Below are 15,179 nucleotides of genomic sequence, written 5' to 3'. Positions count from 1 at the left end.
CAACATTACTCATAAATGTCACACATCTATTTCATACATTTACTTTCTTCCCCTTAAGACCTTTGATAAACATCTAAAATGTCCAGGTATAACATAGTTGAGATGAAACTGGATCAAATACTGGTATTGTTTTTAAACTACTATCACCTCAAGTGTTTGAGTGTCGCAAATTTATTCAACCAACCAAACAAAATCAAAATCAAAATGGCACAGCACATATTGTAAATAAATCAAAAACAACTGTCTGTGTAACAGAAGGACAACGCGGTGGCACATTAAACCAAAGCTAGCTAGCTGCTACAAAACAATGAATGTCTATTGCATAGTAAATAAACTGAAAACGGTTTCCAAGTGAGACAAGATGATGGAAGAGGTCACCTCAAAGGTGCTTACTGAGCTTCTGCTGACCTTGGACTGTGCAGGTATGTAGGAGGGAATGAGCTGATGAGCTGGGGACCCCACTGCCCCTCGATATTTGCCACATCTGGTACTGAGCAGTTAATGATGACTTGAGTATTCAGATAAATGTAGGCTCTGTGCACATATCACTTCAACTACAAAACTAATTGAACTTCATGAGAAACTGGGAGCTTAAACTCATATGTAGCTCAGTATTTATATGCACAATGATGCTAATTTTTCACATTCTTTTAAAGTAAAAAAAAAAAAGTTTGGAGGTGGGGTATGCATGGGACAGATCCGGTTATTACAACCAGCAAGGGGAGGGACAACCCAAGTGATCTGGTATGGCAGAAAGAAGTCTGATAAAATTTGGGTCATTTAAAAAACATTCTTTTGCAGAATGAAAATTTAAAAAAAATTCATTTTTGTGAAAACATTTGTTAAGTATAATATTAATCTTCAAATAGTAAGAATCTAACATACACCCTCTGAATAAAATAAAGCTCTAATTCTGTCTGTAAACCGATGTTCAAATTACACAATTTTTATCTCAGAATCCTTTGGGGTAACATTAAATATTGCAATAACCAAAAGCAATCAATTATGATTTTAAAAGAATGACGTTTTAAAACTTACGTGTCAGGCATTAGAAAAATTATTAATTTTTTTTTCACAGTATCAGATTTGGCAAATTTGTATCAAGGTAACGTGGCAAAAACCATACAATTCAAACCATCAGCTCACTGGCCCTCAGGGCTCTCGTATACTGGGCGACGGGACACGCACTGCCGTGTGCTCCGAGGGAGGAACATGCACTGCCGTGTGCTCCGAGGGAGGGGCTGGTCTCACGAGACACGTGACTAAATGACCATGAAGAAAAATAAGGCACTTCCTTTTCTTTAGACTTGTTCCAATACTTAAAAAATAAAAAAGAAAGACAAAAAGGCTCTTTTGGTCTTTTGTTTCTTGACAACCACCAGAAAAAATCATTTAATGAAATAAAGGGTTTCTTTGTTCTTTTTCTTTTTTTTTTATAACACTTGAAAGTATAAAATGCTACATTTCCAAAAATATATATATTTTTTCTGCACCAGCACCCTTGTATAGTAAAAGTATCTACTTTTGTCATTTGTTCGATGCACTGCACTCTATCTACAATTCATTACGTGTGTACAGCAAGTAGGGAGCATGGCTTTTACATCCTTAATGATTTTTCTATACAGGGAGGTTTAAAAAACATATGAACAGTTTGCCCAGTAACGCGACACATAATGCATGTACCTTGTTCTCGTGTATTTTTAAGGAGCTGTAAAATAAAGGTTCATCTGAACTCAGATATTTCTCTCTCTAAAAGCAGTGCTGCAGTGTGTCCTGGCATCACTCCTCACAGTTCCTCAAGTCTTCCTCCTGGCACACCCCACTCTGGCAGGCGGCAGAACAGGCTGCGCTGCCCTCCGAGGGCACTGTAGTGACTAAACAGCATATCGAATTGTGGATACTTTTCGAAACCACTTCACCAATGACACCCCTGACCGCAGGTTCATGCATGATGCATCAGCACACAGTGCATTCAGAGCTGGGCCTATGAGAAGAAAGGGTTCCTAGGAAGGTCTCTCACAGTAACTGCCTGTCACTGAGGAGTTAAGGGCCATCTGTCTCCCCTCCTGAAGTGAGGCCTTCTTACCGTTCGCTTAGGGTGGGACATTAAAGATGATCAGTGCTGCGGGATGAATTGGGCCTTATTGCTTTACAACTATTCAGTGCAGGTTCTAGAACCATTTTCACCCAAACAGGAAAAAACAAAAACAAAAAAACAAAAAAACAAAGCTGAGTTGGAGGACAATTTCTTTGTCTTTTGTTTGGTTAGATGGTAAGACGAACGGACAAGTGCCTCAGCTCGCTGCACTGACGACAGGCAAGCAAAGGCGATTACCAGTTAACTGATCAGCAGGCAGGCATGGTCAGGTCATCATTGGGTGAAGAGTTCAGAGGTCAGAAGGTCATAGGTTAGTTGCCGGTGGCGGCTGGGTGGTTAGAAACAAAAAACAAAACAAAAAAAAAAAAGAAAAGAAAAGATAGAGAAGAGATTAGTCTCAGCTAGTGACGGCTTAATGACAACATGAAAAACTAATTACAACTAATAAAAAAAAGCATGTGTAATTCTGACAAACTGATTGACACCATCTACAGAATACAATAAAAATCATGACAATTTCATATCATGATTTGAACAAATGAAGGAGAGCCCTCTCCCACAAAAAAACTGGTTAACAGGAAAAAAATAGAAATAAAATATAACTAACAGCTAACAGTTAGTAGCTCAATGAGGGAAACTGGAAGACAATGAATAATAGTCCGGTCTACAGAACTTTGAAACAGTCAGTGCAGTTATCAGTATCTGACTGCTACTAAGCATTAGTATTCTCTCAGATGCAAGCATTAAAGCAGCTATTAATGATGGATGTGATTATTAATAACTGATGATTACCAGAAATGAATCTAAAGAAATCTAAATTTTTATGAACAATTTGGTTCAACATAAACTCTGGGCCAAAGTTTCTTTTGTTCAATAAATGTTTATTGCTTTTTCAATTGTTCTATTTACAAACAACATGGAATTTTTCTTGGCCTCATGATACAAAGCAATACTAAACTGTAGTCTAGCAGTGTGGGCAACATCATGGGAACCAGGAAAAGGCCAGGCCTTCGGCACTAGCCAACACTTTCCAGTTGAAAATACTATTTTACACATATAGAACACTTATAAAATGCACTTGCATGTAAACACTGTAAAATCCTGCTATTTAAAATTCTATACTCAAAAAGCTCTAAGTACATCAAAAAATAGAAGAAATTTCTAATTGATACCAATAAGGCATTTTAAAACTACAAACAGCTTTCTTTATTCAATTTCAAAGCTAATTCTCTGCAAATACAATAAAATCTGACATTTCATATACATTCCTGCTTTATATATTTTAAAAGAAGCCAACTGTAAATACTATTTTCTTTTGCAAAATAACAAACAGAACAAAAAAATTTTAAAATTACAGTAAAACATAAAGTAGTTCTCAAGTGGAAAAGTTATCGTCCCCAATGTCCTTGAGTTGTTCCTTCCTTAATCAACCTCTGTCACATTCTGCTTCACCAAACTTGGTCCACTTAACAGTAGTATGATTTTTAAGACTCATTCAACAGCTTAATTATTTCTACTATATTCTGAGGTTTGACAGAAACTTCTGTACTGTTGCCACCGTGACCACGGCAGAGGAGATACAAAATGCTTCAGTGCAAAGGTAGAGTCTGTGCCACTTTGTAAATTAAAACCCAGTAGGTCTCATGTTCACAGAGTCAAATGATCTATGTAATTGACTGGTTTACCCTCATATAACAAAAGTGCTTTCTACAGTCTATCATTTAGGACCGTTTATAAATACTACAAAAATACTGCATCTTCAGTGTGACCAAATCTTCCCTGAATTTCTTAAAAATAGTGGAATTTTATTTAAAATAAAAACGGCTATTCCATAATCAAAGAAAAAAATAAATATTTCACATGATGTAGTCATTTGATTTCATAGGTACTCCAGAAATACAGAATTTTAAAGCAGTTTTGATATTCACTAAAATTTTGATTAAAATTGTATTTTCTTATATAAATTGTGTAAATAATGGTTTTTGTAAAACCATTATTCAGAAAAACTCTTATGTTGTTTTTGAATGTGGAATCCATAGACAAAGCACACTACCATTTCTATGTACACCAGTACACCTAGAATACATCCTCTGCCAAGTCCTGGCCGCCTACAGTACACACAGGTGTGTCAACCGTGCAAAATCACTTATGGTTCATTTCAACTAAAAAGTCAGTTGGTCTTTTATAGGTTTCAAATTCAGTTTTGAAATGTGTAGAGGTGGATTTATTTTAGTAAAGAACTAGGTATTTCTCAACCATGCTGTACTCTTATACAGATGCTCATATAGAACTACATGGTTATAGGTCCAAGGGCTGAGTTTCCTTGCATTAAACAACTGCTTATATTAATCTTTCCTTCAAAAGATTAAAAATAAAAAAACCTCAAAATAGAGAACACAGTAGTATCATAAAATAATTTAAACAAAGGCCTCCAGACGCCCTCAGACTCAGTGAGCGCACAGGGACAGTGACGGCAGTCAGTATCTAGAGTACTCTGCTATTTAGAGAAAAAAAGGTAGCATTTCGGTTTGCTGACATTGCATTCTGAATAAAAACAGTGACAAGACTAATCAAAACACATGTAACTATGAAAGAGCCATACATGGAATGTGTTCTTGTTTTGAAATACAATAAAATCTTCCTAATATTTTCAACTACCTCAAGGTACTGGAGTATCAAGTAGGCCAATAATTATGTTAAAATAAAATAATGAAAAATCTCAAAGGAGCTTACAAGGAAAGGTTAACAGAAGACAAACGACTTTAAAATACTCATAACTATTTTAGACAATAACTAAGGAAAATAGCTTCTAATTACTCATGGAATTATCTGGATTCTTTAAATGATTTTTTGTCCTTTTAAAAAATCCCCTCCTTCATTAAGAGACTCGTTCTGCTGCGAGAAGTGTCCTGTACACACTTGTACATGACACACTTACAGAAGAATCATCTTCACAGACAATCACTGAGCTTGGGGGTCTATTTACTTTGTTCATTAACCATCACTACAAGTAATGTATTAGTTAAAAGTGTTCAAGGCTCTTTAATTATATAGGATGCTAAATAAATATGATCGATATCTTTGGAAAGGTATTTTGTTCTGATGTGGACAACAGCTGTGCCCAGTATTGATCATCAGTGCTCAGGACAGCCATGCAAAGCAGGCAGGCTTTCCACGAGTTCACAGAGATGGAGAGCTGGGTGTGAATCCATCACTTTTCCTCACTGATACTCGGTAATTAGGTCAACACACTCAGTAGGAAATAATGTGCCATAAACGCAGCTTGTGAAAGTCCTCTTCTACCTCGCTCTGGACTCCTCTCTTGTGATTTCAAACTCAGAAAACAATCCAATGTCAATAAACCGAAAATGTCACTCCTCAATAAACATAAATAATTTATAAAAGGGTCCAAGGGCATATATAGGACACAAATTACAAATGTTGAAAAGGAGAAAAATGAAGACTTATTTTCCAGTCACAGGTTAGTCAAAAAAAGATGCTCAAACAGCTGGATTCATGTCACCACAGAACTTCAAGAGATAGTTTACCTTCAGATAATATATTTTAGCAGCAAATGACAAAAATAAAAGGATCCATTTTGGAATAAAACATAAGAATAAAAGGGAACTGATTTTCTGACTTATAAAAGATCCAACTGCAAAGTTATCTTCACAGTCCTTACTTTGCTGATTTCAGCTAAGTACTTGGCATGTGTAACCTCGTGTTTATACAGTGGCTCAAACATCTTACTGAAAAGGAAAATGGGAAACTAAATCTTCAGTTTTCTCCAGAAACACACAGGAGGCATATATTCCTTTACTTCTCTCATTAAAGCACCATCCGCTCAAGTTCATTTTGCAAAACCAACCCAAAATTTCAGAACAATTAAAAGGTAACTTTTAGCAAAAATTTTTACTGAAAAATAATTAAGGCAAAAACAAAATTTAATAGCTCCCCAAATAGACTAATTTATGTTTTAGTAGGAATAAATCATAGTACATACTAATAGAATTCAATAAGTTAAAATATGAAGGGAGAAAAAAATAACCCAACCCTTAAATCTGTCGATTATTATAAATTAATTTAGAAAAGGGAAAGAAATGCTGTGCAGGTAAGCAGTTACACGGTTTCTATCAGGTGTGGTGTTGCAAATTGTATGGCCACCCAACGCATTTCTCATAAACAAGAACTGCAGAACTAAACTAACCTCGGTCTGCGGTCACAATCCTTTGGTAAGGATGGACACGCATATCGTGCCTTCGAACTTTAGTAGCCACCGCACCTAGTTAAATTGCAATTACCAAGACAAAGTTAGAAAACATTCACAAGGGGGAAAAAAACAAACATTAACAGCACGTTTATCAAAATGGATTTCAAATGTTCATTTACTACAAAAATTTCGTTGTAAGAAACACGTTAAGGCACAGTAGTTTTAAAATTAACCATAATATGTTGCGTATATATGCGTCTATTAATATTGCATTCACTTCAAACATCTTGGCCTTAACCTATTTTATCCATTCATTTACAATCCCAAGTTACAGTATTTCATGAACTCGACTAGACCCAGACATTTAAGCTTTACTAGTCACATATTCACTGAAGTGCCTTTCCTGCAGCAGGACTACGTAAAATAATGCCATGTTTAATACTGACAATTACTTGCTAACCTTAAGACCACTTCCAGAGTTTATCACTTAAAAAGGTTTATAAGCAATTCTTAAAGCCTACAGATTGTGGTTTTAAACTCTGAGTCAATAAGTATGAACTGCAATGAATTAGGTGATTAGTAAAGCAAACAGTATAGTACACTTAGCAGTCAGTATACTACTATACACTCCTTTATAAATTACCGTTACTTTGTAAGATTATAGACTAAACCAAATTAATAACATACTTTTACTTTCTATCAGTGTGCAAAAAGTGCAAGTAAGTCACTGACTGCTAGGCTAAGCTTCCCTCCCACCCACCCCCAGAGGCTGCTGAGACTAAGCATTTGTTAAATTCAGATCTGATGAGGGTTCAGTTAAGACCGTTCTTGAATTCTTAGCCTTTCGTTGGGAAAGCCATACCTAAAGATAAAAGGAAGGGAATTAAAAATTAGTCACCAATGAAGATTTGATGCTATTACCAATCTCCTCACTACCACCAACACACATGTCTGCATCTGTTTTGAAGGGCACTGCTTATTTAAAAATAATATGATGTGAGACTTGATATACAGCATGCATGTTATCTGTGTGCAAATTTACTATAACTTAGCAATTTGAAATAATTTTTTCAATTCTCCAAATGTTCCATCAATATCATGCTTTACTGCTTAGGTGGCAAAGTGAGAAATAAAATTGGTCATAATGGATTTTTGTCATTTAGGACTCATTATTATTCATCTTATGAGTGCCAATTAGATATCGGCATATTTTGCTTTTGTCAGTTTAATAATTAATTATTATAAATAAAAATTTCCCAACACAACCAAAAAGACATTGCTTGAAAATGAGAAACGAATTCTGCAGTGCCCCTTGTTGTTCCTAAGCAGTAAACTGGTCCGTCATCCCGTCTACACTCAGATAAACGACTCTCAGCGAGCCGGATCCCACAGGGCGAGATCAGTGTGATCGCTCCGAGAGCTGCAGCAGCAGCTGGGGGCTGAGCCGCCAGCCCTGCAGGAAGCAACAGTCAGACTCCTCCAACAGACGCTGTGCGTGCAGCAGAGAGGAGCTCTGGGGGAGGAGCAGCATGGGGCCACAGGACAGAGCGTTAACAGAACAGAAAACGTAAACAGGTTATATGTTACATGTTATTTTAAAAATGCTTCAAGAAATGTGCAACAGAAACAAGCCTTTCATAAACAGTTCTATAGTATAATTCTGACCTGGAATACTTTATACAATGATTCAGATATAACCAGAAACATGTACAATAAAATGTATTTGCTCATGAAACCAAAGGCACCTGAGTGCATGCACACACAGATAACATACAGAGCATTGAGGCTTTCTTTAATTGAACAATGAACTTTCAAGTTTAAGTCTTTGTCCGGGTTCATTAAAGGCTTTCAAATTTTTATAAATCAATATGAATGCTGGAAAAAAAACCTTAAAAGATCAAAGTCCTAAAAGTCAACAGCATGCATGCAGCACCAAGGTCATACACAATTCAAGGAAAAGGTATTCAGTTCTGTATGGTAAAACAAAGGGGCAGCATGGAAGCAGCCTGTCCCACACTGCCTGGTCGTGTTACAACAGCTGCTGTATTCTAGTCCTTCATCCAGCAAGTCAATGGGCTGAAATATCAGGCATGACTGGCATTTCAATCCACTCTATAAAAAAAAGGCATCAGTAATGTCTTTTCAAGCACACCACTTTTTGTTCATGTAAAACTGAGCGTTTTATAGTATGATCTTATTTTTTGCCTCAACAAAAGTGACTTGGTATTTACTCATTTATTCCACACCGTGCTACTGAAATGAGGAGTTTCTCTTATGTTTACTATTAACCAGGACTTCAAAAGAGAAGAACCAAAAAAACTTAAAGAATGCAGCTATTTACTGGGACCCTTTTATATTTTAAGTTATCACAAATATTAGAAAATTCACACAGTTACAGCAATTTTAAAAATCTCAAAATATTTTCACAGGAATAATGAAAATTTAGCCAACAAGTAAATAAATCTCTGAGACAAAAAGAATCTAACTTTGTGGCAAAACTGAAGGAGAAAATATGTCATTGGGTAGGGTCCGAAACTCAGAAGGACCTCAGTGATGTCAAATGTGAAAAGTATTTTCTGTTTGAAATGTTCAAATTTAGCCATCCAAAGTGAACCTGAGATACCAAAGCAAATGTGAACAAATCTAAGATGCAATTATTTAAAAGAAGAACCCTTATGAGGGGATGAAATATTTATTTTCTGACTTTCCTAATGGACACTTGTCTCATCTTTCTAAAACTGGTATTATTTCAAAGTCTGGGGCAGCAAAAATTTTGAAGAAAAAGGTTAACCACACAGAGAAAAAACAACTTACCTAATACACCGCTCGGTTCAATAGGATACTCAAGGATCGACGTAGCTGGTGCCAATGTGTAGGGGTATTCGTAGGGTGTGTAGATGAGACCAGCTTCGGGCCCGGGAGGAACTATTGCAGCAGTGGGGTGAGGGGTTCCGTTTGGCATGACCGCGGTCTGTATCTGTCTGATCAAAGGCATTATGGCGGGGCCAGCGGGCGTCGGGGTGCGCAGGGCAGCTGGCGGGAGGACAGGCGCAGGCCCAGTGATGATCCTTGGCGCAGCCTGGGCTGTCGCTGCAAGAGAAAAGGTAAGGGCTGCTGCAGTGAGCAAGGAGATTTAGACGGAGTAGAGATAGCAGCGTAAAATACAGAGAATGAGAGGGAAGTAGGGAAAAGAAAGAAAAAAGCAGGAAAGAAGAAAAATAAAAGGAAACCATTAGTACATGCGCTGGTCACACACAATGCCAAAGCACACCAATCAATTGCAAAAACGGCTTCCCCTTTCCCCACATGATTAAGAACAAATGTGCAAAAATTAAAAAGCCACTGTAAAACAAAAAGAAACAAAGAGAGACCTTTAAAAGAGGTTATATTTAGTTCATATATTTGATATAGCTATGTTTTTAAGATCTCATGAGGCTTGAGGTGCATGCAGACGTCAAGAAAACACTTGTATTTAAAAGATTTTAAAAAAATATTTTGTAATTGGAGTCCACAGAAACAGTTTAAAATTAAAAAATAATTTATATTTTATTAAGTAAGCCAACTAACCACTATTTATACATAAATTTCCTGTATATGTAGGAATTAACTTCTCATTGAAAAACAATACAGGGTGGGGCAAAGGTAGGTTTATAGTTCTTTGTATGGAAAATACTACAATAATTAATCAATAATAATACAAGAATAAACTGTTTCATGTACACAACTGTAAATCTACTTTTGACCACCCTGTACAATAAATGGTCCATTCCTCAATACATGCTGTTAATAACACATTGATTCTCAAGAATGAATTGAAGCCAACCATTTGTAAAGTAACCACTTCTAAACCCAACAGGTTGTCTACATTTTGGAAAATTGCCTAGAATTTTAAAAGTCAATTTCTTTTAAAAAAAAATTAGTAATTTAACTTAAATTTTCTCAAAATACATATTTTACGTTATTTCATTTTAAATACCAAATAAATCAATCCTGATACAGTTTATGAAAGCATGCACAAATACAAGGGAAAACTGGATTAAAATAGTTATTACCTACTGCTCTCTGTGAACTCACATATAAAAATCTTTAAAGAAAAATACTAGAGGGAAGCATGCAGTCAAGTTGAAAGGGCAGACTTCAACAGAAGGAGCACTGCATTCAGATACATTCCAAATTAGCTTTGAAAAACTTTTGAATTTTTTGTCCTTTTCATAAATGTAACAAAATAAGCTAGAAGCCTTAAATATGCAGTTAACAAAACAGAAAAATTCATTGAATTCTTGAATTTAGAAGCTGAAATTTCATCAAAAGAATAAAAGCTTATAAACCCAAAACTTAAAAGACATGCTGGAATAAAATAAAATCAAGGAGAATGTCCACAATTCATGAAAGCAGTAAAAATGGGACTCTTAGTCTGTATCAATTAACAATTATTTCAACTCTTCACTTTGTTTAAACTGGTCATGTACAACTGTGCTGCCCAAAGGAGGAAGGTTTGTGGACAAACAGCTGCGTCGGCTGTCAGCCTGGCCTGGTCTCGTTCTTACGTGATTTGATGTTGGCATCTCTGTAGGTGCCATTCAGAATCGCAAGCTCCATCAGCTGCATCTTCTTCAGGCTGTCTTCTCCCTCTGCCTATGCATAAAAAAAGAGAGCAGTGAGCCTTAGGATGGTCCCCATACATCACAGTCACATCCACGCTTGAGCCTTAAAACAGACATCATACGACTATAGCCACCTGTTTCCATTAGGAAGGGGAGATCTGGGACCCAATGGTGCTGGCACGCTGAAGACTAGTCTCTCACTGACGGCTTGTGGGTACACAGGATACTCAAATGCCACTTGCTGCATTTCTATTTGGAACTTTTTAATGTAAACTACACTGATTTATTAAAGTTTGCCTAAAAGACTTTGCTTTTAAATGGAATGAATGAAAATGTCAGATGAGGTTAAATACAGTATGTTCTCTTTAGCATCTATTATTTTTTAAAGATTCCAAAGCTAAAATGTACTCATTAAAAGACAAAAAACAAAAACAGGAATTTGAAACATGTAAGATTTGATTGTAGTATTCAGATAAGAAAATTTTCTGTTTTATTCTCAAAAAAGATGGCTCTCTCTCCCCTAAATTCACAATTAGCCAAGTGCTATCAATTTTAAGGCAAATCTATCTTTAGGGTCACCATTTGATGTACTGTCCAAATCATTAAACATCTGGAAGCAAGCAGGGCATTGTTAATAACTGTGCTATGACACAGAATAGCCCAGGACCATATCTGATTATCAGAAGGTTCAGACATCATCCTATTCCTATTTACCTTGGATCCACCCCACGCTGTCCAGTTACTGATGTCTCCCTTGTTCTAGTCGTTAATGGGGCCTTATCAAAACGACCACAAAATTATGTTAATGATGTCTGTTCACCAATCAATCCACACACAATGGCCAGATTAATTATCCAAAGTGTAACTTTCATCTTAATGCTTAACAATCTTATGTCTTAAAACCCTTCATGGTTTCTTACTATCTAAAAGTATAAACCATTTAAACTACCTATGATCTGGCCCCAAACTATGTTCAAGTTAAACTCATTAATCTACCAATTTTTTTTTTTTTACCTGTATCTTGTAATAAATCAAACAAAACCACCCTGTTGTCCATCTGTGCGCATGCTCCCGTAAGCTCCATCCTGAAGCTCCTCCGCACCGCCTCTGCCCACCACATTCGAAACCCGCCAGAACCCCTGGAAGCTTCTCCAAAGGCCATCCCTACATTATCTTGTTCCTGCCTTGAGTTATAGTGTGATGTATATCACCATTAACAAGATAAGCTCCTGGAGAACAGAGACGACTTCTCATCTATCATTGCCCATCTCCCCTTTCACCTCTACCCCCCCCTCTAGTTACTCGATGAAACTTACTTTTTAAATGATTGGTATGAGAAATCTTTAATTTTATTACCCAATCTCAAATGTGTAAATCCTACAACCTAAATTACAACTATCACAGCAAAATAAAGCAGAAGATGAAGTCCACCTACTAAGGCCCCCCTGCCGATGGTGGTAGGAAGGACTCTGCTGTTCATGTCTTACCACCATCTCAGGCTCCGGACGCAATGTTCCAAAGTAACCGACTGCACGGCGCTCAGACAGGAGCAGGGCCGGCAGGACAGCTCGGCTTCCTTAGCATGTGAGTGATACGAGCCTCTGACCTGGCGCTACAGAGTGTGGGACTGTGGTTCGCAGTTAGTAGGATACAAGAATCTGAAGGAAAAGGCGAGTGCAAGCATCGAGAGGCCATGTTCAACATGCCACTGCCACCCTTGCAAAAACCCACTTTGCAGGACATAATGGAGATCCTCGCATACTTGTGAAATTATTATTCTTTGATCCCCATGAACTTGTATAGATGGAAGGAAATAAAGCAACATGATTTCTTTGAAAGACCAGCAATTAATTGTTAAAAATAAAAATAAGGAAACACTATCACTGGAACAGAAGAACTGGAAATCCATTACTATAAAACTTGTTAAACTTGTTCACTGAAAACTAATACTAAAAATTAAAACTAATCATGTAGTTTCAAGTTTAAATTTCTCTACACAATAGAGTACCAGTAAAAGTATAAAACTTGTAAGTCAGAAGAGAAGCAATAGCGATGCTAAGGTCACCGTCCACAGTGAAAAGTAGTCTGCGCTTGAAAATGTCAGCTGATGGAGAGAGAGAGGTGGACGAGTGATGCGACACAGTGCCTCACACCACATCACTGCATCATCAGCAGATGCAGTGTCAAACATGGGAGCAGGCCAAAGAAAAGATGGTGGAAGACACGCGCGTGACACTGGGGGAGGGGCATGCATGTGTGTGCCTTCTGCAGGGTGCAGGAAACTGAGCAACAGATGCAGTGACACAGTGATATCAGCAGAGACCAACCCCCTCCCCTCTCCCGAAGAGTGAAAACCAGAGCAGCACAGCTTTTGACAGGTGGTGTCAGTGGGGTATGCCTTAACGATGTCACTAGAGGCCACTGACACTTACAAATTAGGAACTACAGTGTGTACACTGGATTTCCTCCCATGATGGCAGGGTACACTAACACCTCCCAGCAGAGCACAGAATTGAGTTGGCAAAGCTCCACTTGAACTTGGTGTCTCAGTGCAGAATGAGCTTCACTCTGGCATCCTCACCCCTGTGTACTCAGAGCACAGTGCCCCGTGTCTCAGGAAATCGCACAGTTCACTATAGGCTTACTTTCACACTCAAGTGGTTATTTCAACCTTCCTGTCATGGTTTTGTCAATGAAACTTGACAGTATACAAGACACCTCCCTGAACACTGTGGAAGGTGTATGCCACCTCTTTTTCAAATATAATTTCCGACAAAAATCTTGCTGGTTTTTAAGTTACTAAAGTTTTTTCTACGGCCGGACCTCAGACCATTTTATTTCACATTTTCTCGTCTTCCTTCAAAGATAAAGGTGATCGCTGTGCCATCCTGAAATCACAGTATCTCTAGACATTTCAAGAAGTATTTTGTGGAATATGTTCAAGGCGAGCACTTCTACAGAGATGGACACTGACCTTTCCCTTCATAACAAAGGAAGATGTTCTTAAGCAACCAAACCGATGGCTACAAAATGCTGTCTTACAACAGTGACCCAAGTGGTCACGTGGAACCTCTATGCTTCCCATGACTCGAGTCCTCGTGCCGTGTTTGGAAACCAAGGTATAGTTTGTGCAGTGAAATCGTGAGGTCTGCAGTGCAGCCTTCAGTGACCTGTGACGACGCACATCCAGGACGTCTCCCAGCAGAGAAAGCTCCCTGCCCCTTCCCAGGCCAGCCCCGACCGAGACGCGCCTGGCAGACTCCAGCGCCCCAGGTTAGTGCTGCCTCGTCTAGAACCGCATGCAATGGAGTTGAGAGCACATGCTTTTGCGTCCTGCCGCTCTCCTTCAGCACGTTTGTGAAAACTCTTCCATATTGTTGCATATATTGGTAGTTAATTTAACAGCTGAGCAGTATTTTGTTTATTTATCTAGTTTGCTATGGAAATTTGGCAGTCCCTAGTTTTGGGATATTGTGGATATAGCTACTATGAAAATTTTTGTATAGAGTTTTTTGTGTGTGTATGTTAACATAGCTTTTCATTTCTTTTGGATAAATACCTACGAGTGGAATTTTGCTGGGTCATACATAGGGTAGATGAATATTTCCCTTATATTTTGCAGGGAAAACATTATGTGAAGATTAAAACACTATGGATACCACCTTTACCTTTGAAAGATGAAACTTTAACACTATAACAAAAAACACTTGTTAAGCCCCACACAGGTCCACTGCCCTTTATCGTTCTAACCTATGAGAACCAGACATTAGATCGTCATCATATGCTTCAGGCTTTGTGACAGACCTATGACACTGGTGTTGCCCGAGGCTCAGACAGGTTAAACAATTTATCCAAAGGAAGGTCACACTACAAAACTGGCTTCCAACCCAGAGTCCCTGATCCAAAGTCCGTGTTATACCGTCTCCAATGGTGTGGTGCTTTAAGTGGAAATATCTTTCGAATTCATTAAAGATCTCACATAAGAAATGAGGAAAGTTCATTTGCTATTTTAAAATCTATAAAGGACACATTAAAAAGACCCACTACAACACTGTAATTTGTAACAATAGAAAACTGAAACAAATGTATGAATATTTTCAAATCATTAAAAATATGTCAACTAATTAAATAATTAGAACCACTGCCTGTAGAAGAAACCCACACTCCCCAGCTCGGCGTTCAAGGCACGAGAAGACTATACTCAGCCTTATTGGCAGATGCTCCGCACAAGTTAAAATCATCTGTCCACTGTCCCCCCACAGCTTGG

General features: G+C 37.8%; 1 protein-coding gene across 5 annotated transcripts in view; it reads right to left on the bottom strand.

The window, feature by feature from the left end:
• Positions 1-2,144: 2,144 nt before the first annotated feature.
• Positions 2,145-15,179, bottom strand: part of QKI (QKI, KH domain containing RNA binding) — a 138,778-nt gene continuing 125,743 nt past the window's right edge. The window contains exons 5-8 of one of the 5 annotated variants that reach the window (XM_036249455.1): positions 10,856-10,943; positions 9,123-9,422; positions 6,306-6,380; positions 2,145-2,426 (exon numbers count right to left, since the gene is read on the bottom strand). In XM_036249455.1, the coding sequence (XP_036105348.1) occupies positions 2,410-2,426; positions 6,306-6,380; positions 9,123-9,422; positions 10,856-10,943 (480 nt within the window). In that variant the 3' untranslated portion in view covers positions 2,145-2,409. Of the gene's footprint in view, positions 8,421-9,122; positions 9,423-10,855; positions 10,944-15,179 lie in introns of all 5 variants that reach the window. The other 4 variants (XM_036249456.1, XM_036249458.1, XM_036249457.1 and 1 more) reach the window with 4 other exon arrangements.

This window comes from Molossus molossus, unplaced genomic scaffold (assembly GCF_014108415.1).
Source record: "Molossus molossus isolate mMolMol1 unplaced genomic scaffold, mMolMol1.p scaffold_m16_p_8, whole genome shotgun sequence".
Lineage (NCBI taxonomy): Eukaryota > Metazoa > Chordata > Mammalia > Chiroptera > Molossidae > Molossus > Molossus molossus.
Note: the sequence above shows the minus strand (reverse complement) of the source record. Positions and strands in the feature narration are given on the sequence as shown.